This window comes from Triturus cristatus, chromosome 4_1 (assembly GCF_964204655.1).
Source record: "Triturus cristatus chromosome 4_1, aTriCri1.1, whole genome shotgun sequence".
Taxonomy (NCBI): domain Eukaryota; kingdom Metazoa; phylum Chordata; class Amphibia; order Caudata; family Salamandridae; genus Triturus; species Triturus cristatus.
Window position 1 is genome coordinate 1,211,749,242 of NC_140585.1, and position 22,782 is coordinate 1,211,772,023.

General features: G+C 47.1%; 1 protein-coding gene across 8 annotated transcripts in view; it reads left to right on the top strand.

The window, feature by feature from the left end:
* Window positions 1-22,782, top strand: part of SCN8A (sodium voltage-gated channel alpha subunit 8) — an 828,048-nt gene that overhangs the window by 343,650 nt on the left and 461,616 nt on the right. For all 8 annotated transcript variants that reach the window (XM_085654551.1, XM_085654553.1, XM_085654556.1 and 5 more), the window contains exon 9: window positions 9,811-9,952. In XM_085654551.1, the coding sequence (XP_085510677.1) occupies window positions 9,811-9,952 (142 nt within the window). The remainder of the gene's footprint in view (window positions 1-9,810; window positions 9,953-22,782) is intronic.

Here is a 22,782-nt window from a genome sequence, read left to right on the forward strand (position 1 = left end):
GGAAGAAATTAAAGTATTGCTCCTGCACACAAAGAGTTGCATTTCCAGCAGCTCCCTGCGCGCAGCAGCAATCCTGCTCCTGCAGAATGTGGGGAGCCGGCTGGGACCATGGCGGCCTTGAGGCTCCCCCTGCGGTCCCGGGGGAACAGAAAGAGTCAGAATAAAGGTCAGAAACGAGCAGAAAGAGGCAAAATAAATCTCAGGAATGAGCTGAAAGAAGCAGAATAAAGGTCAACAGTGAGCAGAAGAGGCAAGATAAAGGTGTGAAACGGGCAGAATAAAGGTCAGAAATGAGCAGAAAAGGCAATATAAAGGTGGGAAATGAGCAGTAAGAGGCAAGATAAAGGTGAGAAATAAGCAAAAAAGAGGCAGAATAAAGGTCATGAACAAGCAGAAAGAGGCAAAATAATTGTCAGAAACAAGCAGAGAGAGGCAGTAGAAAGGTCTGAAATGAGCAGAAAGGGGTTCAGTAGAGTTCAGAAACGAGCAGCAAGAGGCAAAATAAGGATAGAAACAGACAAAAAGAGGCAGAGTATAGGCCAGAAACAGGCATAAAGAGGCAGAATAAAAGTCAGAATGGGGCAGAAAGAGACAGAATAAAGGTCAGAAACGAGCAGAAAGAGGCAAAAAAGAGGTCAGAAATCAGCAGCAAGAGGCAAAATAAAGTGAGAAACGAGCAGAAAGAGCCAAAACAAAGGTGAGAAACGTGCACAAAGAGGCAAAATAAAGGCAAGGAACGAGCAGAAAGAGGCAGAATAAGGCTTAGAAACTAACAAAGCGACAAATTAGAGGTTGAAAACTAGCAGAAAGAGGCAGAACAAAGGTCAAAAGGGAGCAAAAAGGCAGAATAAAGATCAGAAACGAGCAGAAAGAGGCAAAATAGAGGGCAGAAATGAGCCGCAAGAGGCGGAATAGAGGTCAGACATGAGCAGAAAGAGGCAACATAGAGAGCAGGAGTGAGCAGAAAGAGGCAAAATAAGGTCAGCAACAAGCAGAAAGAGGCAGAATAAAGGTGAGAAAATAGCTCAAAGGCAAAGTAAAGGTCAGCAACAAGCAAAAATAAAGGTGAGAAGCGAGTAGAAAAAGGCAAAATAAAAGCCAAAAGAAAGCAGAAAGAGGCAGAATAAAGGTCAGAAATGAGCAGAAAGAGGCAGAATAAAGGTGAGAAAATAGCTCAAAGGCAAAGTAAAGGTCAGCAACAAGCAGAAAGAGGCAAGGAACGAGCAGAAAGAGGGAGAATAAAGCTTAGGACCGAGCAGAAAGAGGCAGAATAGAGCTTAGAAACAAGCAGAAAGCGACAAAATAAAGGTTGGAAACGAGCAGAAAGAGGCAGAACAAAGGTCACAAGGGAGCAAAAAGAGGCAGAATAAAGATCAGGAAGAGGCAAAATAGAGGACAGAAATGGGCAGAAAGAGGCAAAATAAATCTCAGAAACGAACAGAAAGAAGCGGAATAAAGGTCGACTGAGCAGAAAGAGGCAAGATAAAGGTGAGAAACAAGCGAGCAGCAAGAGGCAGATTAGAGGTCAGACATGAGCAGAAAGAGGAAGAATAAAGGTCAGAAACAAGCAGAAAGAGGCAACATAGAGGGCAAGAGCCAGCAGAAAGAGGCAAAATAAGAATCAGCAACAAGCAGAAAGAGGAACAATAAAGGTGAGAAGCGAGCAGAAAAAGGCACAATAAAGGTAAGAAATTGGCAGAAATTAGCAGAAAGGCAGAATAAAGGTCAGAAACGAGAAGGAAGAGGCAGAATACAATTTACAAATGAGCAGAAGGAGGCAAAATACAGGTCAGAAGTGAGCAGAAAGAGGCACAATAATGGGCAGCATGAGCAGAAAGAGGCAAATTTTGGTGAGAAATGAGTAACAAGAGGCAAAATAGAGTTTAGATTCAAGTAGCAAGAGGCAGAATAAAGGCCAGGAACAAGGAGAAAGGGGCAAAATAATGGGCAGAAAGAGGGAACATAGAGGGCAGGAGAGCGAGCAGAGGACGCAGGCAAGCTGTATAGGAGGACCACCACAGGGGGATCTCGCATGAGGACCTGCTCCAGTGTGCCCTCCTACTTTTTCACCACATACCCACTGACACTCAATCACACACTTGTGCACCCACTCACAGACACACTTAGAGACACACCCACCCACTGACAGACACTTATTCATCCACTCACAGATCCATTGAAGCACTCATTCACCCACTCACAGACCCACCGAGGGACTCGCACTCACACACACACACACTCACTGGCCCACTCAGAGACTCGTACACCCACTCACAGGCCCACACACCCACTTACAGACCCACTCAGACTCCTGCACGCTGTCACAGACCCACTTAGACACTCACGCACCCACTCACAGACCCACTGAGACACTCATGTTCCCACTCACTTACCCACTCTGAAACTCATGTATCCACTCACAGATCCACTCATAGACTCAAATATAATTTAAACATTTTGGGGATTTCACTGAAATAAACAAAGGTTACAGGGACTTTATAGTTAGGCTTACATTTCACTCGTACAAAACCAGAGAAATGCAGCAGATATAATAACCTCGGCTAACTATAACTTATGCTTCCGCAATGCACGGCTAATGTCCCCACATATTACATCACTGCTGACATGGTCAGTAGCATCACTGATGATATAATCGCATCTACAAACCACTCACACACCCATTCACACCACTATGCAACCTCTCATACACCCACTCACACAATCACTCACTCAACCATAGGGACACTCACACACCCACTCTCCTATACAGACACTCACACACCCATTCAGCTACTCATACAACCAATCGCTCACCCATATAGCCACTCACACAGCCACACACTCCCCCATGCAACTACTCACACATCCACTTATTCACCCATACAGCCACTCACATACCCACCCACTCACTCTCCCATATAGCCTTTCAACATGGCTTCTCATTCACTCATACAAGCACTCATACACCCCCCCGCACAACCACTTACATACCCATTCACACATCCATACAAGCACTCCCACATCTGCTCACTCACTCATACAGCCACAAACACTCTTCAATGCAGCCACTCACACACCAGCTCACTTAACCAAACACCCACTCAAACAGTCACTCACTCATCCATATAACCACTTACACACCCAGTCACTCACTCCTACTGCCATTCAGACACCCACTCACTCATACAGCCACTGACACCCCCACTCACTCACCAGTATAGCCACTCACACAGCCACACACACACACACACAGCTACTTACATACCCCTTATACACACATACAGCCACTCACACACTCACCCACCCACTCACTCACCTATACAGCCACTCAAACACCCACTCACACATGGACACACAGCCAAACAACCACTCACATAATATATGTTAGAAATAGCATCACTCATTAGTTGTACACCTAGGATACTAATTTAACGTTTGTATTAGCTTAATATATATGTTTAGCAATCATAAACTCTAAGGAAAAACGTACACTCACTGTGTCATCAGTGATGTCATTTGAGATGTCATCTGTGATGTCACTGCCCATGTCATGAGTGATATAATATGTGAGGTCATAAGCAGTGCATTGCAGGCGCGTAAGTGAAAGGTGAGCCTAACTAGAACGTTTCTGTAACCTTTGTTTTTTAGTAAATATATATACATTTTTTTTTTCTGATGGATACTTCTAGCAGCAGATACCTCACTTTGTGATTATCCCCAGGCACCAAACTGGATCCAGAAGATCTTTCACCATAGCCCAGTAGGTGGAGTCATGTGACTCTGTTTAGACTCAGCTCTGCTTTGGAAGGGATGGCTGGTGCCACATATAAGGACCACCCAAGCATTATTGTCATTTGCTTTCTTCAAGCATCTTCATATACTGACCCGTAGCTAGCTCCTAACTTTTTCTCGATCCTTTTTCAAAATTGTTTCCTGTTGCAAGGAAACATGTGAACGTGTCACCTTCTAAAACTACAGGGTTTAAGCCTTGTAGGATCTGTTGCTAACAAATGTCTGACAGATCCTCACACAGTGTCTCGCTGGTGTTTGGGTTCAGGCCACAGCTCCAAGTCGTGTGTTTAGTGTTCCATGATGCACCCGAAGGCGTACAGGAAATGCAAAATCAAGCTCTACGTCACTGAGTAACTTTGAAAGTTGTGTAAGCCCTGTTCCCTCTCAAAGTCAAGGACACTGGTCTGTTCCCGGGGCGGGTCTCTCGACATCTTGTCACGGTCGAAGTCCAAGTCAAAAAAGAAGTACAAGAAGTCCAAGCGGATTTCATCCCAGGCTTGCCACTCTGTCCGAGAAGGATTGGGATTCTCCCAGTCCCCTACTGAGGAGCCAATTCTGCAGCTGATCCCAATGTACCCTGAATTTCCAGGTCCAATGGCAATGCCACAACAGATTATGACATTTTAGGTGGGGATGCTACGCATTTTTGGCACTCTATTGTTTCTCTTTGGTGCTCCTTTGGTCCCTATGGACCTGCAGAGGCCTCCAGTAGGATTACTGCCGATCAGGTTTGCCCCTCGGCGTAGTCTGTGCCTCCTGAATCCACTTTGGGTTTAGCTATGACTTAGAAGCTGATTCAATACCTAGCACCACGGTCCATGTTGGGTCCTGCCCTATCAATGTCTGCTATAATGCCGGAGGAGGACACTGATCCCATTGTTCTGTAGACTCCAAAGCAAATCATTTTCAACCTTGGCTAAAGCTGCGTTCTAGCTCAGTTTTGATGCGGCTGACTCCAATATATTCTGTCTCATTAAAGACAGTGGTTTTGCCTAGGAGCTGTCCTCCAGTGCTCCAGCAACTGTACTGATCGGTCTCTGACTAGAGCCAACCAGCTTTTGGTTATGATGGCATTGATTGGGATAGTGGGGATGAACTGCCCCCCTCCCAATTATGATGAGGACACATTTTATATGGACATACGAGAGGCCAGTGGACCAGACACTTCTCCTGACATGGTCCTTCTTTGGATGAGTCTGCATGGTTCAGCGTTGTCCGTAAACTGGCAGCTGAAGTGTTGTACATGTAGTTGGCTTCATTTGGAATGAAAACCAACATCCTCAGAGAAGTGTGCAGGCCTCATCTGAACCACTGATACGGTTCAATGAAGACCTGACTAACACCCTCTTGGGCATCTGGGCTAAACCCTGCTGTGAATAGACAAGTGGCTCGTCACCACAGACCAGCAGTGGGTGACCCTACTGTCCTAACGCAGCACCCCACTCCTAGGTGCCTGCTGTTACAGGCCTCCACTAGCAGAGGTGACCCCAATTATTCTCCCACTAGTCCTCCAGACAAGGCATCAAAAATAATTGAGGCATTTGGGGAGAGGATTTATTTTATTCTGCTAGTCTTACCCTCAGTTCAGTCACTCCCACCCGTTTGCTGGGTAGTTACTCCCATGCATAATGATACATGGTTGCTGAGATCTGGCCCGCTGGCCCAGCAGAATTCTGTGCCAGCTAAGCACATACCATGCACAATGGCCAGGACCCAGCCAAATATCTCATGCGGTGAGGCTTGGACATGACCAATGGCTTAGAGAGAGAGGTTGGCGCTAGTGTGGTGCTCCAGCATCAAGCATGTATAAAATCCACAGGCTTTTCAGCAGTGTTCAAGCATCGCTCAACAATATGCCTCTTGACGGGCCTTTCCCTTTTGGCGAGAAGGCTGACTCCACCCTAAGCGTTTCAGGGAAAGTAGAGCTACCACGCACTCCATCAGTCTATCCATGCCTACAAGGCAGTATCCCCAACAATTTTGACCCTTTCATAGCATCGCTATGGGTTTCGCCTACAGCAGCGTCACGTTCTAGCACCCCCAACAACAGGCTCCTCAGACCTTTGAGGGTTAGGTTAGGGGGTCCAACAGACAACATTCAGGCCCGCACAGAGAGCGAGCCTTCAAGTCCCCTTACTCTCCTGCAGCAGCTTCCAAGATTGTTTTTAATTTTTCCGTAATGCGGTACACTACCCAGCGGCATGGAAGGCATAATCAGTAATTTTATCTGCAGGTGGCAAGCCATAATATCTGACAGGTGGGTCCTGCAAAAAGTCTAATGAGGCTATGCCCTGCCAGTCCTCTCCATCCCACAGTCTCTTCCACCCTCATTAGAGTGTCTTTCAGAGGACCATCTGTCCATTTTGCTGCAGGAAGTTTTAGCTCTTTTGGACAGAGGAGCCATTGAAAGGGTCCCAGCTTTGGAACTGGAAGCTATTCCCGTTATTTCTGACCTGAAATGTCAGAGGCTTCATCCAATCCTAGATCTTCAACCCCACCCTCAATTTCTTCCTGCACAAGGACAAATTCCGGATGCTCGCCCTGGCCCAGGTTCTATCTGCCCTGCTGCCAGGGCACTGACTAGTAGCATTGAACGTGCAGGGCACATATTTCCATGTTCCTATCCTGCATGCCCACAGGTGCGCCCTATAGTTCAAGGTGGGCCACGAGCATTTTATATTTTTCATGCTCTCTTTCAGCATCACTACTATTTCTCAGGTGTCCATAATGGTGGTGGTTGCAGCATACCTTTGCAGGTCAGGTTGCCAGTCTTGTTCCAACTCAATGACTTGCTCCTGAAGTTGTGTTCACCACAGTCAGTCGTGGACTACCTCCAGATGACTGCTTCCTCCTTACATCACTGGGGGTTCACAATCTACTTGCCAAAGTCACACCTGATTCCTTCGCAGACGCTCCCTTACATCTGAGCCATCCTGGATACTGTGTACTTTTGGGTCTTCTCTCTGGACCAACGAATTAAGGACATTGAGGATACGATTCCGATGTTTGAGCCTCTGTTCTGGTTCTCAGTGAGGTTGGTTCTGAGGCTTCGTGGCCTTTTGGCATCCTGCTCCTCGATCATGTGAGATGGCACAGGTATTCTCTGCAGTGGGATCTGAAGTCTCAGTGGGCCCTGCACTAAGGGAACCTGTAAGAATTCATCCAAACTTCAGAGGAGAATACGAAAAACCTGCCGTGGTGGCTGCTGGTCCGCAATAGGATCAGTGACAGACCCCTCTCCGTACCTCACACAAAGTTCACAGTGGTGACAGTCGCATCACTGCTGGGTTAAGACGGTCCTCTGGGAAAGGAAAACCCATCTCCACATCAACCTTCTGTAGCTGTGGGCCATTCACTTGGCATTGAAACCCTTGCTGCCATCCACCTAAAACAGACTACTTCAGGTCCTCATGGACCGCTCCACTGCCATGTGATATTGCAACAAGCAGGGTGTGGTGGGGTACTGGACTCTGTCAGGAAGCCCTGTGGCTCTGGGAACTGGTTGAATCATCAGGGCATTTCCCTAATCGTATACCACCTGGTGCGATTTTTAAATGCAAAGAAGGGGAACGAGCAAGGGAGGAGTAGCAGACCACAAATGGCAGATACAACTGGAGGTGCCACTATGTGTCTTTCAACAATGGGGAGAATCCTGTCTTGATTGCATTGCCTCTTCCGAGAACGTCCAGAGTTGATTTTTGGTACGTTGGAGTTCCCGAAAAGACTCTCTCTCGAAGGCTCATTCCGCCTTGAGTGGAGCACAGGACTCCTGCACGTCTACCTGTTGCTGCCTTTCTTGCCATGCTTTAGGAAGATCAGGAGTGACCAGGACCAAGTTATCTTAGTTGCTCCATATTGGGGCAGCAAAGGGTGATACTTGGGACGTCTGGGTCTAAGCGCCTCTTGCCTTGATTGCCCTGGCGGCCAAGCATCTTTCTACAAAGTCTGTTTACTCTAGTCACTGGCATAAACATTTTGGCCTTGGGTGGCACCTTCAATACAGACACATTACTGGCCAAACTGTTGGATGTCTTGTTCATTTTGTCTATGGACAGGCACGAACTGGCAGCACAATTAAAGGTTGTCTGTTAACCCTTTTGGCTTGTTTGTGTTTACTGGACCAACTCTCCTTGTTCAAATCACCTGTTATGGTGTGATTTCTTAAAAGTTCATCCTAAATCCTTCGTGATGCGTCAGTGGACCTTAATTTGGTCCATACTTTTCTTGTGTGCACATCTTTTGATCTGTTGCATAGCTGTCTTCTACATCTCCCAACCCTGAAGGGGATATATTTTTATATCAATAACCTCAGCTCGTCATGTGAGTGAGCTACAGGCTTTTTTAGTCCATCCACCCTACACCTCCACCTTTCCGGAAAAATTGGTGCTCAGGACTAGGGTGACCTCTATACCAAAGGTTGTGTCTGCCTTTCACATTGGACAGTCCATCACTCTTCTGAGGAAGAGAGAGACTCCATCATTTCAACTCACAAACAATCGTACCAAAAACGATCAGACGCATAAAGGCAAAGGAGTGTAGAAGAATACTTTGTCTAAGTTGATAGTCCTCTGCAGTAAAATCTGTTGTGCTATGGCGAAGAAGCCACTTCCAGAATGGTTGAGGGCTGATTTGACCTAGACAAAGGTTGCTACCATAATGGTGGCAGGCTGAGTCCCTATCGTGTATATTTGTCAACACATAAAATGGGCTTCAGTGCACACATTCATGAAGTTTTACTACCTTTACAGCCAGTTCCGCTGGGAAAGGCATTTTGGCCATTGTGTCCTGCTGAACTTTTAGGTCTAAGTCCTTCCACAGGCTCCCCATCGGAGGAAAAAGGACTTTGGTACGGATTCTAAAGGTGAGGAATTTGCAGCTAGAGGTATCCATTAGAGGAACAAGTTACTTATGTCTGGTAACGCTCGTTCTGGTGGATACTCTATCTAACCGCAGATTCCTCACCACCCTCATGTTTCTGATTCTGTGAAATGGACTCTTTTCCACTTAAAAAGTTCCCAAATTAGAGATCTGCACACTGATACAAATAATTGTTTTTGGGCTCCTTGTCTGAGGGTGCAGAGGTGTCCAGAAAGAAACTGATGTCAGTGCACTAATATAATTGGCTCCAGCCGTGACTGCCAGGACAGAGCAGTTTCGACACACAGCTGCATGATGCCGCCTGCTTGTGTTCAGGGGCTTTGCTGAAAAATCTTTCAGATCCAGTCGGGCACCTGTGGATATTCTGAAGTTGAGAAATATGTGGTTAGAAAGAACACCTACTAGAGAGAGTGTTTTCCTGAAGGTAAGCAATTTGTTCATATAAGTATATTTCGATAAAGATACACACACAGTCGGATTTAAACATTTAAAGCGAACATCACTCTGTTGCAATAAAAGGTAGTTGGACAAATTAAATTGTGTGCCTAGGTGCAGTGTTTATTTTTTTTTTCTGTCGCCTCCTGGCACAATCAACAGATGTTGTGATGGGGCACAACGTGGTACCAGGGCAAATGGAGCCGGGGTACGGGTGTCATCTGCCCCCTCCCCCTCTGTAAAGACGCAACTAAAAGTCGGGATTAGTTAAAATGAGGATGCATTTCATAAATCCCAGAGTCGTCTCGAACTTTGGTTTCCGTTCCCACAAAATGATTTGGACACCTGTGCAACGTTTAAACCCACGTTCCTTTGTCCATGGCCCAACTGCCATTCACTGCTTTTAGAAGTCTGTTTTGGCAGGGCCAAGATAAGGACCCTGTAACAAAACTGTGAAAATCGAGGGCTTTTATATACCGACACGCTATTATGTAAGTAATTTAACTATGAACTGCTCTCGTCATAGCGAAGTTGTATTTCATATGATTGTTTTTAACTGTAGCAAAAAATATTTGACCCTGATAATGCATTTTTGATTTCTGCAGCTATCGCAGAACTCCCATAACCTATAAATGTGTCAAATGTATGCCACTGGGCTTTGATTGCTATTTTGAACAACCAGGTTATTATTTTTTTGATTTGCAGTCAATGTCCAGAAGGATACCAGTGCATGAAAGCAGGAAGAAATCCCAACTATGGCTACACCAGCTTCGACTCGTTTGGTTGGGCCTTCCTGGCCTTGTTTCGTCTCATGACACAGGATTATTGGGAAAACGTGTACCAGTTAGTAAGTACTTGTGAAATCTGTATTTCTCACTGCATCTATGTTGTATATTTTTACTATGATATTCTCTAGGTGTACCTAATGATTTAATTGTAAACATGTGCAAATAGGAACTCAGGGTCACATGCAGATTTTGGCCTTTAAAACAAACAAACGCACTGACAATCTAATAAATTATTTCTGATACTCAAATGTTGCTCCACCGTTTCACAACGCAATGAGTTATATGTAAGTAGCAGAATTGTTTTTCCCAAATAAAACGTGTTATGTTTATTTAAAAAATGTAGGCAGATTGTTGCTCTTTGAATTGATTTTTCATCTTGTGTGTTTTGCAGAAGTATTCAGCATTGGGATTACAATTTGGGTAGGCAGCATTGTAAACTTTCACAGTGATAAATCCCTTTCACACAATAACCCCTTTCACCGTGGCCAGTTATCTCTTCTGATGTTTGTTGGTATCCGCCGCCCTCGTTAAGCTGCATTTCCAAAATCTAGCATTCATTCCACTTGACCAGGGTAGCTCCTCTGTCTCCAGTTTTGAGCAATTCCCCATTTTAATAGCATTAGTCCCACAAAAGCTTTCTTGTATCTCTTCAGGCGTAAATCTTCTAACATAGAGAAGTTCAGTCAGGCATAAATACTTTATTCAGTAATTTAAAACCATACAAAAACGACAATGCATTATTAAATATAAAAAGAGAAATACTAGCATGTGAAAAAGTCTAAAAACACAGAACATCTACATAAAACACCACTAAAACCAGGTTTGACATCATTCACGTCAGGAAAAAGTTAGGAGCTCTATATACGAAAGCATCTTAATAACTAAATAGCCTTTTCCTAACTGAGGGCACCAGACAAAAAACTTGCAACCCCAAACCAAACCATGGGGGACGAAAGCATTTGCAAATACATCAATGCTGGTTTAACTTGTACAAATTGATTTTCTCTCATCTATGGAACAATGAAGCATTGCCTCAGTGTCTGATGAAAATCGCAACAAATATTTAGTATCTTGCTGGGAGAAATTACCACAAGAGCAAGGTTTCATCTCCCCAGTTTTATGAAAACCGTTTGGAACAGCTAAGAGCCAAGATATTAAATTAAGCCTAAATCTTGTCTGTAGAAATGGTGATGAGGATTATTAGCTATCGCCAAATATGGTTCACCTAGTGAGCCCTTGTCAGCAAAATATATTATCTCACCAATGGTTCAGAGCTCCCTCCCCTCTCTTACTGCCATCCTAAATGAGAGTAGCAAACTCTCTTAACTCTGGCAGATCCCTTATCTACAGAGTTTTAGGATTATTTTATAACTCGGGCCCACCCACATTCTCCAACTATTTTTGACGTATCTCAAACAAGGCATACAAATTGCTCCCTCAGCAATCTACAGTCATCAGTCACTATCTGATTGAGTACAAGTGCAGGATTTACCCAGATTCCGAGCCAGTGCATTACAGGAGCCAGTGCAATAAGATCCGAAAGGTACCCTAAAACTAATTCTTCATGTACCACAAAAGATTAGGTGCCTGCGGGAACCACCAGGAGCCTTTGCAAAAATAGTTTTTTGTTACTTGGAGCTCCCTGCCATCTTTATACCCCCACATGTCGCATTCATAACTTGCTATTGGGATACATTTTTCTTGTTAGACCTTAACCAGTGCCTACACCGGTTTGGTACCTAATCTTTTATCAAAATACATTGTTGCAGCCACTGCTGTCAATAGGATGTTCTTTTTCAAGATCTTTTGTGGTATCAAAGTCCCCCGGTCATCAAAAAGAACACCCAAATACGAGAAGTTGGGGAGGCGCTAGAGGGCGCACGGCAAGATGGCCGCACCTTAGTGAGGCTCTGCCCGGCTGAGCGCCTATCCGACTAAAATCCGCCTGTTAATAGTTGAATCCAAGCCACTAACGTGGCTGCCCTGATTTGTGAGCCCCTCTGGAATACCTTGCACTAGTTTGGGCCGCTGGGGAGCACCACAGCGCTACGAATGCCATGCTGATCGGATCCGGTGGTGCCTCTACAAAATGGCGGCGGCCGCTAGACCCTGAGTGCGGATCTTGCGTACTGCCATAGCCTCACTTGCGTCCAGAGGCCCATTGCTGCGGTACCCGTAAGAAGTGCAGCTCTACCTGGACATTGCTGGTGGTGGCCCCCGGGGCGAACGACGGAGGAGGTGAGCCGGTCTCTGCCTGGTGCATGTGGAGCTCCGGCCTGGCCCGCGGTGAGCTGACATCTGCGGAACCCATCGCGCAGAGGTGGACTTCGAGTCGGCCTGGGAGAGCGGAGCGTTGCCTGTGCTGGCTGTAGTGAGTGGGGAGCGGCTCGTCCCTGGCTGGTGGCTGTGGAGGTGGGTGCGGGCCAGGGAGTGGGCCACGGCCTGCGAACTGTGGCTGGGGCGGGTGGGCGCTTAGTGCTGTGGCCGTCCTTATCGTGTCGCCTTGCTGACACTTGCCATACCGCCGAGCCCGGGGCTGTTGGAGCTGGCGGGGACTGCGAGGCGGGCTCCGGTGTGTGCCCGCCCTGCACTGCCTCCCAACATCTTACCTGGCTGCCTCTGGGAGTCCGTTCCGGCCGGAGTGCCTCAGATGTACATGGGGGCTCCGCCGCTGCGTGGCCGCTTCTTCTAGCCCGCACCTGTATCGAGAGGCTGCTTCCCGCATAGCGGTAGAGCGGTCGCGGCTGCCCTCTGTTGTTGCCTGCCTTGATCTCCCACCTGGATGCGCTGAATCCCTGCCAGTTCTGCGCATTGGGCCCCGTTCCACTCTTTGGACTGCTCCAGAATCGCCGTGGTGCTGAGCATTGGGCTGCAGGCATACATCCGGTGACTGCTGACTCTGCTCCACACCTACACTGGCCATTGGAACTTGCAGAGGCGCCTTGCTACACAGGTGTAGACCTATCTTGGACGTTGGTACACCTCTACCTGTTGGAGTGTCTTAGCTGCCAACCCCCATAGCGTTGCTCTACACTACGTTTATGAAACTGGGAAGGCTCCTGACGCCTAGCATCACTGTTGTCACCGGGGGATATACTGCGTGAGGCCTGCTACATGAGACAGAGCCCATGAGAGCCTAGGTATCCGGCTGCGCAGTGCTCTTAAGGGCTCCCCGAAGCTGCATTCAGATCTAAAACCATTGTCACCTCTTTGGTGAGCCCGACTGTGAGTTCTCCCTGGCTCTGTCTAGTCCACCTGCTGGTTCGTACCAAGTTTCATATAAGGGGCGCCCACTAAAGCACTTCCGCGGTGGTGTGACTCGATTGCTGATAGGATGGGGAGGACTGATAAATCCCAACCTCGCCTCACGTTCGAGGTGCGCAAGTCATCCAAGACCCCACAAAAAGCTGCCTCCGACTCTGAAGCAGATGCCCAGGATGGGGGCCCATCCACAATAGAGACAAAGCTGTTGGCCATGCAGCCCCGCAGCCTTCAATCCATAGAAGGCACTATGACTGCGGTCAATCAGCGCCTTGACCACATGTCGTCACAACTCGGAAAGCAAGGCGCACGAGTGGGAGAGGTCGAACAACATGTTTCTGCAGCTGAGGATGGTCTGACTGAGGTAGCAGGAAAAACACTTAATATGGAAAAAGTTCTCTCCCTCATCCAGGGCAAGAATGAGGACTTGGAGGCCCGCTCCCACCAAAATAACATTTGAATTATGGGGCTGCCAGAATCAACAAATGTGGGCAAAATGGAGACCTTTATTGAGAATTTGATTAAGGATATTTTTGGTACTGAATTGCTCTCTGCCGTGTTCTTCATCGAGCGGGCCTACGGCTCTCTTGCAGCTAGGCCTGTCCCGGGTGCTCCACCACGCCCTGTCATTGCTCGGGTGTTGAATTACAGGGACCGCAACGCCATCCTGCGCATAGCCTGAGACAAGGGAACTATCGAACATCAAGGCAACACACTCTCTTTTTTCCCTGACTTTACTGTAACTGTACAGGCTGCACACAGGGAGTTTGGGGTTGTGAAAAAGTTCTTACAATCTGAAGGTGTCCCATATGCTATGTTATACCCCGCCCGCTTGAAGATAGGCCCGGATGGGGACTCCAAGATCTTCACCAACCCCAAGGCAGCGATAGACATGCCAAACATCTCAAGAGAAGGCGGCGCGAATCCCAGACACTATCCGAAACTGAGGAACAGTAGGAATGTTGGGAACACATTCATATTTTGTTTTGCCATGTGGCCCACCTGGGCAGCTATATCTCTTATGCATTCCATGTTTATCCTCCCAGCGCAGGTGGACATTAAAGACTCTTTTCTTCTTCCACCGCAATGTCTCCTTATCATGGGACTCTACGCTGTATTCTGACCAGGCATATATGATGTTTATGCTCAGCCACCCCCCTACTAGTTAGGAGGTTAGTGGCACTCTGGTGCCCCCAATGTGAGTACCCCTCTTACAATTTCCACCGGTTATCCCTAGTTTGGGTTGGGACTGGGATGAGTTGGCATGGTTTTGGCGAGTTGGGGATGCTGAAGTGGGTGGGGGGTGCGGGGGACGGCTTTTTCCGTTTTGGTATATTCATCGTTTCATCTGCACGAGCAGGCACATACTTTTTTATTTATTTACCTGACTGTTATATGATGACTCTCTTGACTCAATGAGTGGTAAAGTGCAACTGTTAACCTGGAATGTTCAAGGCCTAAACACCCCCAAGAAGATTCGATCCGTGCTTGCCTATCTAGACAGAATGGACATCCAGATAGCCTTTCTACAGGAAAACCCATCTCACAAAACTGTCTGAAAAAAATGTTGGGAGTCGGTGGGCGGGGGTGCGAGTGATGTCCTCGTATTCTAGTTATGCAAGAGGGGTAATGATTCTAGTCAAACGTGGGATCCCATTTTCGCTAATTCGGACAAACACAGATGACTCCGGCCGGATTATGCTAGTGCATGGGCAATTGGGCGGAGCAAGTGTGTTACTAGTGAATGTGTACGGCCCGAATATTGATGACCCGGCCTTCTTCTCTGGCGATGGCGCCGCATTACTAACTTCCCGGAGGCGGAGATACTCTGGGGTGGAGACTTCAATGTTTGTCTGGACTTGGCTGTTGACTGTATGGGTGGCAAGACTTCGCGGCCTAAGCATGCAGCTGAGATGTTGCTGGGACTGATGGATGCTGGAAATTTGAGAGATGTGTGGCGCTCGCGTCATCCTGGGGCGCGCAAGGGTACTTTTATTTCCTCTGTTCATGGCACCTGGTCCCGCCTGGATTTCTGGCTGGCCACTGAGGTTGCCTGCACCTGGGTGGTTGGGGTCCGCCATATGGCTCGGATGCTCTCAGGCCACTCCCCTGTGCTCTTAAAGCTACAGGTTCCTGCTTGCGAGCGGCCTCCGTTCACTTGGCGTTTGCAGCCATCCTCATTGTCCGACCCTGTCTTTAAACATTCGATAGGGGAGGCTATTCACACTTTCTTCAAGGAAAATGCGGGTTCGGTTGACAGCACTGGCGTCCTTTGGGAAGCTTTTAAGGTGACCATAAGGGGGGCGTGCATGGAGGCGCAGGCCGGCGTCCTGAGGGACTTGAGGTGCAGAATTAATAAATTAGCTGCTGAAATCTCCGCCTTAAAACGATCTTATGAGTCTGACCCTTCCCCTTTGACACTCTCGGCTATCGGGATATGGTCACTGAGCACAACAACACAGTTGATCAAGAGATGGCCCATCGGTCTAGACGCAGCAAGGCTCGATATTACGGCGAGGGAGGGCAGACCTAGTCGATCCCTTGCTCAAAGGTTGGCTGCTCCACATTGCCAGGACATCATTACCGAGATTCTTGACGAGGCGGGGGAGGCACATTACACTACGGCGGCAATTAGTAGGACCATACTTGACTTCTATGCCAAACTCTATGACAATAGGACCGTAACGCAGCAGGACGATCTCCACGCATATTTAGACGACATAGCTCTTGGGTGGCTGTCTTTAAATCACAGGGAATATCTCACGCAACCTTTTGACGAGGAGGCCCTAAAGCTCGCTATCATGTCCCTTCCCACATGTAAAGCTACTGGATTGGACGGGCTCCCTAGTGAGTTTTATAAGTCTTATGCTGACACGCTGGTCCCCAGATTTCTGGAAGTGTACGCGTAGGCATATAAAACTGGCCATCTCCTGGCCTCCTTGAGAGAAGCCCTGTTGGTTATGCTATTGAAACCTGACAAGGCGTCTAATCGTTGCGACTCCTACAGGCCCCTTTCCATTATTAATATTGACGCTAAGATATTAGCCAAGATGATTGCTCTCAGGCTACAGCCTTTGGTTCCCATGCTGGTGCTTCCTGACCAGTCAGGGTTTGTGCCTGCCCGGTCCACCACGCACAACCTGCGCACACTGTTCGCCACACTGCATTATTTTTACTCCGACTTTCAGGCCGTAGCTGTGCTGCTCGATGCAGCAAAAGTATTTGATTCCCTTCAATGGGATTACATGTTTACAGTCCTCACGAGAATGGGTCTTCCCCCATCTTTTCTCCAGTGGATCAGAGTCTTATACACCGAGCCGATATCCAGGGTTCGTGTTAATGGCTGGGTGTCCTCAGCCTTTCCCATTGGAAGGGGCACGCTGCAGGGTTGCCCCCTGTCGCTGATGCTTTTTGCACTGACTTTGGAGCCTCTCGCTTGCAAGCTGCGCTAGTTGCATGCGTCTGCGGCATTGAGGTTCCGGCAGCGCCCACTTATTATCTGCTTTATGCAGATGACCTGCTCTTATATGTCCTCAAACCCGCAACCTACCTTCCAGCATTGCTTCGCGAATACGTAAAATGTTAACGTTTCTCCGGCTTAGGGATTAATTAGGCTAAGTCGACGGTGTTTCCCATGACGGCTAGCACTAGTGAGATCGAATTGGACTTCCCGTTGTCCTGGACCCAGGACCTGGTGAAATATCTGGGGGGTCTGGCTCCATAGGGACCCTGAGCAAGTGATCTCCATGAACTATGGTCACACCATTTCTCAAATAACAGACAGGGCTGAGCCCTGGGCCCGGTTGCCTCTCTCGCTTGCGGACCGCATAGCGGTGATCAAAATGACAATCTTACCCAAATTAGTATATCTATTTGTCAACATTCCTATCCGTCTGAATCTTTCTCTCTTAAAAACAATGCAGTCCGCCCTATTGTCGTTCGTCTGGGGGGGGGGGGGGGGGGGGGGCAAAAAGCATCTATGCAGCTGGAAAACACTTGTACAACCATTTGACCGCGGCGGCTTTGAGGCACCAGACATGCGTCTCTACTATTTGTGCGCTCAAGCACAATTCGCGCATTATTGGTTCTATTCGCAGGGGTTCTTGCTCCACAAGGGGATTCATTTAGATGCCACCCTTGGAATGTCCCTACAGGTGGCAGTTAACACAGGATCCAGTTGATTTATATAAAGGGTAAATAACAGAGGGGCCAAGATGCACCCCTATTTAACCCCCCTTTGAACTTTCCAGTAAGCAGACAAACTACCATTCTCATTATACCTTACAGAGGCCGAGAGGTTAAGTTATTCTCAACATCCATCTCAATAAGTAAGGGCCAGAGCGTAGATCTATTTACCAGGTGGAAGCCTGAGATGAAGTCCATGGAGGCCACATAAAGGCACCCCCTTTGGCTATGGTGTATTTACCAACAGTCTTCTGAAGGTTGATACACTGGTCAAATGTCCCTCTCCCCTGCCTAAAACCATATTGGAGGGCCGAGATTACAATAAGGGAGATGGGAAAATAACATTGCGGGTCATCCCTTCTTAAATATGGGTAAGATCATTGAATTAGACCAAAATGAAGAAAAGCCTATTTTACATGCTGCATTAAATACATTCGCCGGGATGCTAGCCCAGGTTTGGGGTCCACCTTGTAAAGGTCTGCAGGACCCCGTCCAGGCCTGGGGCTTTCCGCCCTGCCGTAGCTATGATGACCTCACACACCTCCCCTTCACTAAAGGCCAGTGGTGAAATTCTTTACAAAACCCCCAAGTGATATAATCGCCAAGGACTAAAACCTGATATAACAATGTCTTTTTCTCCCCAAAGCCTTCCGAAAAACATTTTAAGTGGGTTAGGTGTTGTGTTGATACACCCCTTACAAATGAATAATAAAAATGTCCCACCAGTAGGGACAAGTGGTTCTTGAATACCAACTCTATTGCCAACAGATTAAGAGAGCCCATTTCCACCAAGGCAAGGGTACAACGGATTTTGAGTGAAACTAAAGTGCGAAGACTGCCCTTTTCTCGCCCCGAGGATGAAGGCGATGTAGAAGAAGATCCATCTAAATAAAGAGTTTTCCATGCCCCGCGTTTCTTGCATTGCGCCGGTGTGATTCCCAACTAAAGTGTCCAGCCACCTAGCATCATCCCTTTTGGCTCTCAGCCCAGCGATGTTCCAACACATACATTTTAACACCGATTTCTGCCTGTGAGAGGGTTGAGGCAGAACAATACACTCTCCCTGCCTTCCCTGCGCACTAGGGGAGGTGAAACTTACTTGAGGTGGACCCAGTCAATCGTTATCCTCCAACCCACACAGAGGCGTAAATGTTCTCAAGCATTATTTCTCTATGCTGATCATCGCCCCCTGCTCTCATGCAAATTTAGTAAAGGCAACTCTTTGTTACCAGAATGGGAGGAGAGTGTGGGGTAAAAATTGTGCAAGCAAAGACCCTGATCAGACCTTGTTATGGGTAGTAAATCTACCCTGAATTAGATATTTTGCAAACCTAGGGTGCCTTAAGTTAACAACAACACAATCCCCTTCAATACTTTTCCCTTTACAACCTACCCATCCAACTCTTCTTGCCATGGTTGGGATGTGACAAAAGGGGCCCATTCACTAGGGTGCGATCACACCAATGTTTCACCTTGCACATGAGCTCTGCCGTTGTTTCCCTTGTGCCTGCTTTAATAGGGGGTACACCAGTTAAAACCCCTACTAGCGGTTCTAATTCAGGGGGGCGATGTAATGAAGCAGTACCATCCCCTTGAGATTTGGGCAACATGATGGGTTTATATGGGTGCTGCTTCTTAACCATACTCTGCTGCCCGACCCTCTGGCCATGGGATATATTAAGATGTAGAACGCAAAGAGCCCCATCCCTCCTCCCCTGCAAGGAGGGTTGCACACTTGACACAACTGACAAAGTGTTACTGGGCCCTTTTTTCATCACCTGTGAAGCTATACCCGACACCCCATTGCTACCCATAATTTCACTATACTCTCCCTCTACACTCATACCGTTTGCTTGAGGTATAATAGGCGGAGAATCAGTTTTGACAACTCCCCTTGAAACAGAGGCTGTGGTTTGAGTGGTAAGATAGTTTTGTCTCAATCCCATCAATACATGCTAATATCGGTGCCAATAGTCCTTTTATCAAAACCTCGAAATTTGGGAGAAGCTTGTCCAGGGCTATTTCAACTTGGGGAACATCCCTCAGATACAAGTTTGCAACCGCCCCCTTGCGGCTTGGCATCACCCTCTTTCTTCCTCACCCCATAATTTTTTTTTTAACGTCGGTTTAGCAGGGGGAGAGTTAATCTTGTCAGAAGAATCCTCAATTACCGTGGACTGCAAACTAGCGTACAAAAAAAGTGAGCCTGGCAGTGGGGGTTCAGCCGCCGCAGTATCACTTTGAGGAGATACACCCAAATTGCTCCTGGCTATCTCAAGAGAGAGAATTCTTTCCATCAGTTCAATTTCTTCAGCAATTATCCCCACCTCCCGGACCAGAAAGGAGTCAATAGTAGTATGTGTACACCTCCAGGGACACCCGCCCCATCTTCCTTTTCCCCATTTGGCTACGATATGTAAAACAGTCACGCTCAGTAACCTTACAAGCCAAGAGCGCAGTCCCGGCCTAGCCTTTTCCGGACGCTGACGGGCACAAGCGAGCCTGCTCTTGGCCCGGGCGCATACCGTCAGCCAGCCTGCGGCACACTTTTAAGCATGAGGATGAAGGCCCAAATGGTAGGAGGTAATATGGGTAGTAGAGTCCCCCAGCGGTGACCGGAACTGCCACTGCTCTCCCCCGGAGGCTTCCAAGCCAGCAAATGTGTTGAGTTGAGTCTCAAGTGCAGTGGGGCTGCGAAATGCTTTTAAGCACGAGGATGATGGCCCAGATGGTAGGACGGATTTGGGGGATTAGAGTCCCCCAGCAGTGACCTGAGCAGCCACGTCTCTCCCCCCCTGGCAGCTTCCAAGGCAGCAGATGCGGCGAGTTGAAAAAGAGGAGTTAGTATATTGTGCCATTCTAATACCTCTGCAGTACTTCCACTGCTATCCAAACGACTCAAATAATTTTGCTGGTCCTGACAGTGTAAAAAAAGCCGCCTATCTCTTTGTGGCCACTGAAACATGTAGCTTAGCAGTTTTTTTGCATGTGCCATAACTGCTGCCTGGTAAAGTAAACTCAATGCAAGTATTTGAATTGAATAAGCCTATATGTGGACAATATAATAGTCTACCGAAGGACCATGAGAGTAAACTGCCAGTCTTGGTCTTCGAGGAGGGCCTGTAACTAGCTCCCTAACTTGTCAAAGAACATGGAAGATGTTGCTTGCATTTATCATTAATGATTTGTATAACCTTAAGAGGTTTTAAATCTCAAAGTGCGTCTAGGTCATTTAGGTACGGTGTGGGGGTGTGTCAAATGTGTACGTATCAATATAATTGGATGTGTGGCAGCCCAAATGAATTCTGTAGATTGACGAAGCATTTCATTTCATGACATTTTGAGCTACCAAAGCACTGTATATTGAAATCTCCAGCCTGTCCCCAAAACTCAAATCACTGTTGGTCTTAAACCTGGGGGAGCCTTCTGTTCACCACAGCAGTACCCCTGCCATTTCATGTGTGCCAGAACTGCTTTCCGTACATTAATGACTACATTCGTTGCTGGGGATATCTCCTGGATGGTTTCCTTTGTTTAGAAAGTACAAGAATATGGCTGTTCTGTATGCCAGTACAATCAGTTGTTAATTGCTAGATTCATCACTTGATAAAATGAAGTGAAGTCTGTCATGCTTACCCATCTATCATATATAAATTTATAGCTTCTTAGGTGCACCCGCCACCTAGCGCCTTACCCACTCAGTCTTCTGTGCAACAATGTCAGGTGGATCAAATGCTCAATGTGTCTCCAGCACTCCTCCAATCTTGCACCCACTACTACAGGAGATGGTCCAATTGCTACCAATTGCTACCTTCTTTAAGGATCATGGGCTGGGATCTTGATTACCAAGCGCCCACCATCTTAGGTCTGTTGGCCACTATATATTTTTGATGCAATTCAAATGTTGCATAATGTCTCAGTACCATTGTGTTCTGAAATGAAAATGAAATTAAATATGAACTTATAGAGCGCATTAAGCCTAAGGGTATCTTAGCACTATGCCAGAAAACAGAGCTCATAAGCACAGAGAAGCCCGAGAGCTTACGATGAAACAATCCACTTTTTTAACGATTTATTAAACAACACAAAGGAGTTAAGTCTAGCAATGTGGGCGGGCAGGGAATTCCCTAACTTGAAAGCAGCCCTGGAAATGGACCGCCCACCCCGTCTGTCTTTCCGGAACCTGGGAATAGAGACTTTCTTAGCTGAAGAAGATCTGAGTGACCTGCCTGGAATGTACCGGTTGAAGAGGTAGGAGAGATGTTGGACTCTTTGTGATGGAGAGCGAAGAACACAAAGCAAATAACCTTGAAGACAATGCGCTTCCTTACGGGGAGCCAATGCAGTAATCCAATGTCGTCTCTGACAGACACTCGTTTCAGAGTGTTAAGAATAAGGCCCGCCGCCATGGTTTGCACCACTTGCAGCTTGTTCAGTGAGGAGGCATTAATATTCAAATAGAGCACATTGCAGTAATCTAGTCTGGAGGAGAGTAATGCAATGGCTACCGAATTACGCAACTGTGATAAAAGAAAAGACCTTCCTAAGAGCCCTAATTATGTGGAAGCAGGTACTCGTGATGTGATTGAACTGTGAGTCAAAGTTCAAGGAGGTATAGAAGATTACCCTAACCTTTTTGGTTGCTTTAACAGGACTGGGTTAAGGGCCACATTCCTCAGGCCACCAACTGCAAGACCAAATGGATTCTTGTGCACCAAACACCAGCACCTCCGTTTTTTCTGTGTTCAGTTTAAGAAAATGTTCTTTCATCCAGATGTTAAACTTGGTCATGAAAAGATTAAACTTGTTTGCTACTGAGGGCAGGTTGTAAGAGATGTGTACGATAATGTGTGTCGTCAGCATATATGAAAGTGCTTGAAAACCGCAAGAATGTACCTGTTCTGCAAGAGGAGCGATGTACAGATTAAAAAGAGTGGATCTTAGCGAGGCCCCTTGAGGGACCCCAAAAGGAAGACTAAAAGCCTTAGGACCCCACAAGGAACACCAAAAGCCTTAGCTTTAAAGCCCCCACAGCTGATAACCTGCACCATATTGGTGAGTAAGGAACATCAGAAATGAAGGGCTTTCATTCTAACCTGCCTGATGAAGACGTTGTACCAGGCGCATGGGTGAGATGGTGTCAAAGGCTGATGAAAGATCCAGCAGCACTATGATAACCACCCGACCCTGATCCACCTGGTGCCTGATACTATCTGTGGCGAACATCAGTGCTGTTTCTGTACTATGACCATTTCTGAAGTCATTCTGTGAAAGGTTCAGAATGTCATATGTCTCAGTGAGCTTCACTAATTCCTGATTAAGGCATTTCTCCAGGATTTTGGCAGAAAGTGAAGTGAGATTGGACGAAAGTTCTTCATATGATCAGGGTCAGCGTTAGGCTTTTTTTTAAGAGGAATTACAGTAGTCTCCTTACAAGGTTGGG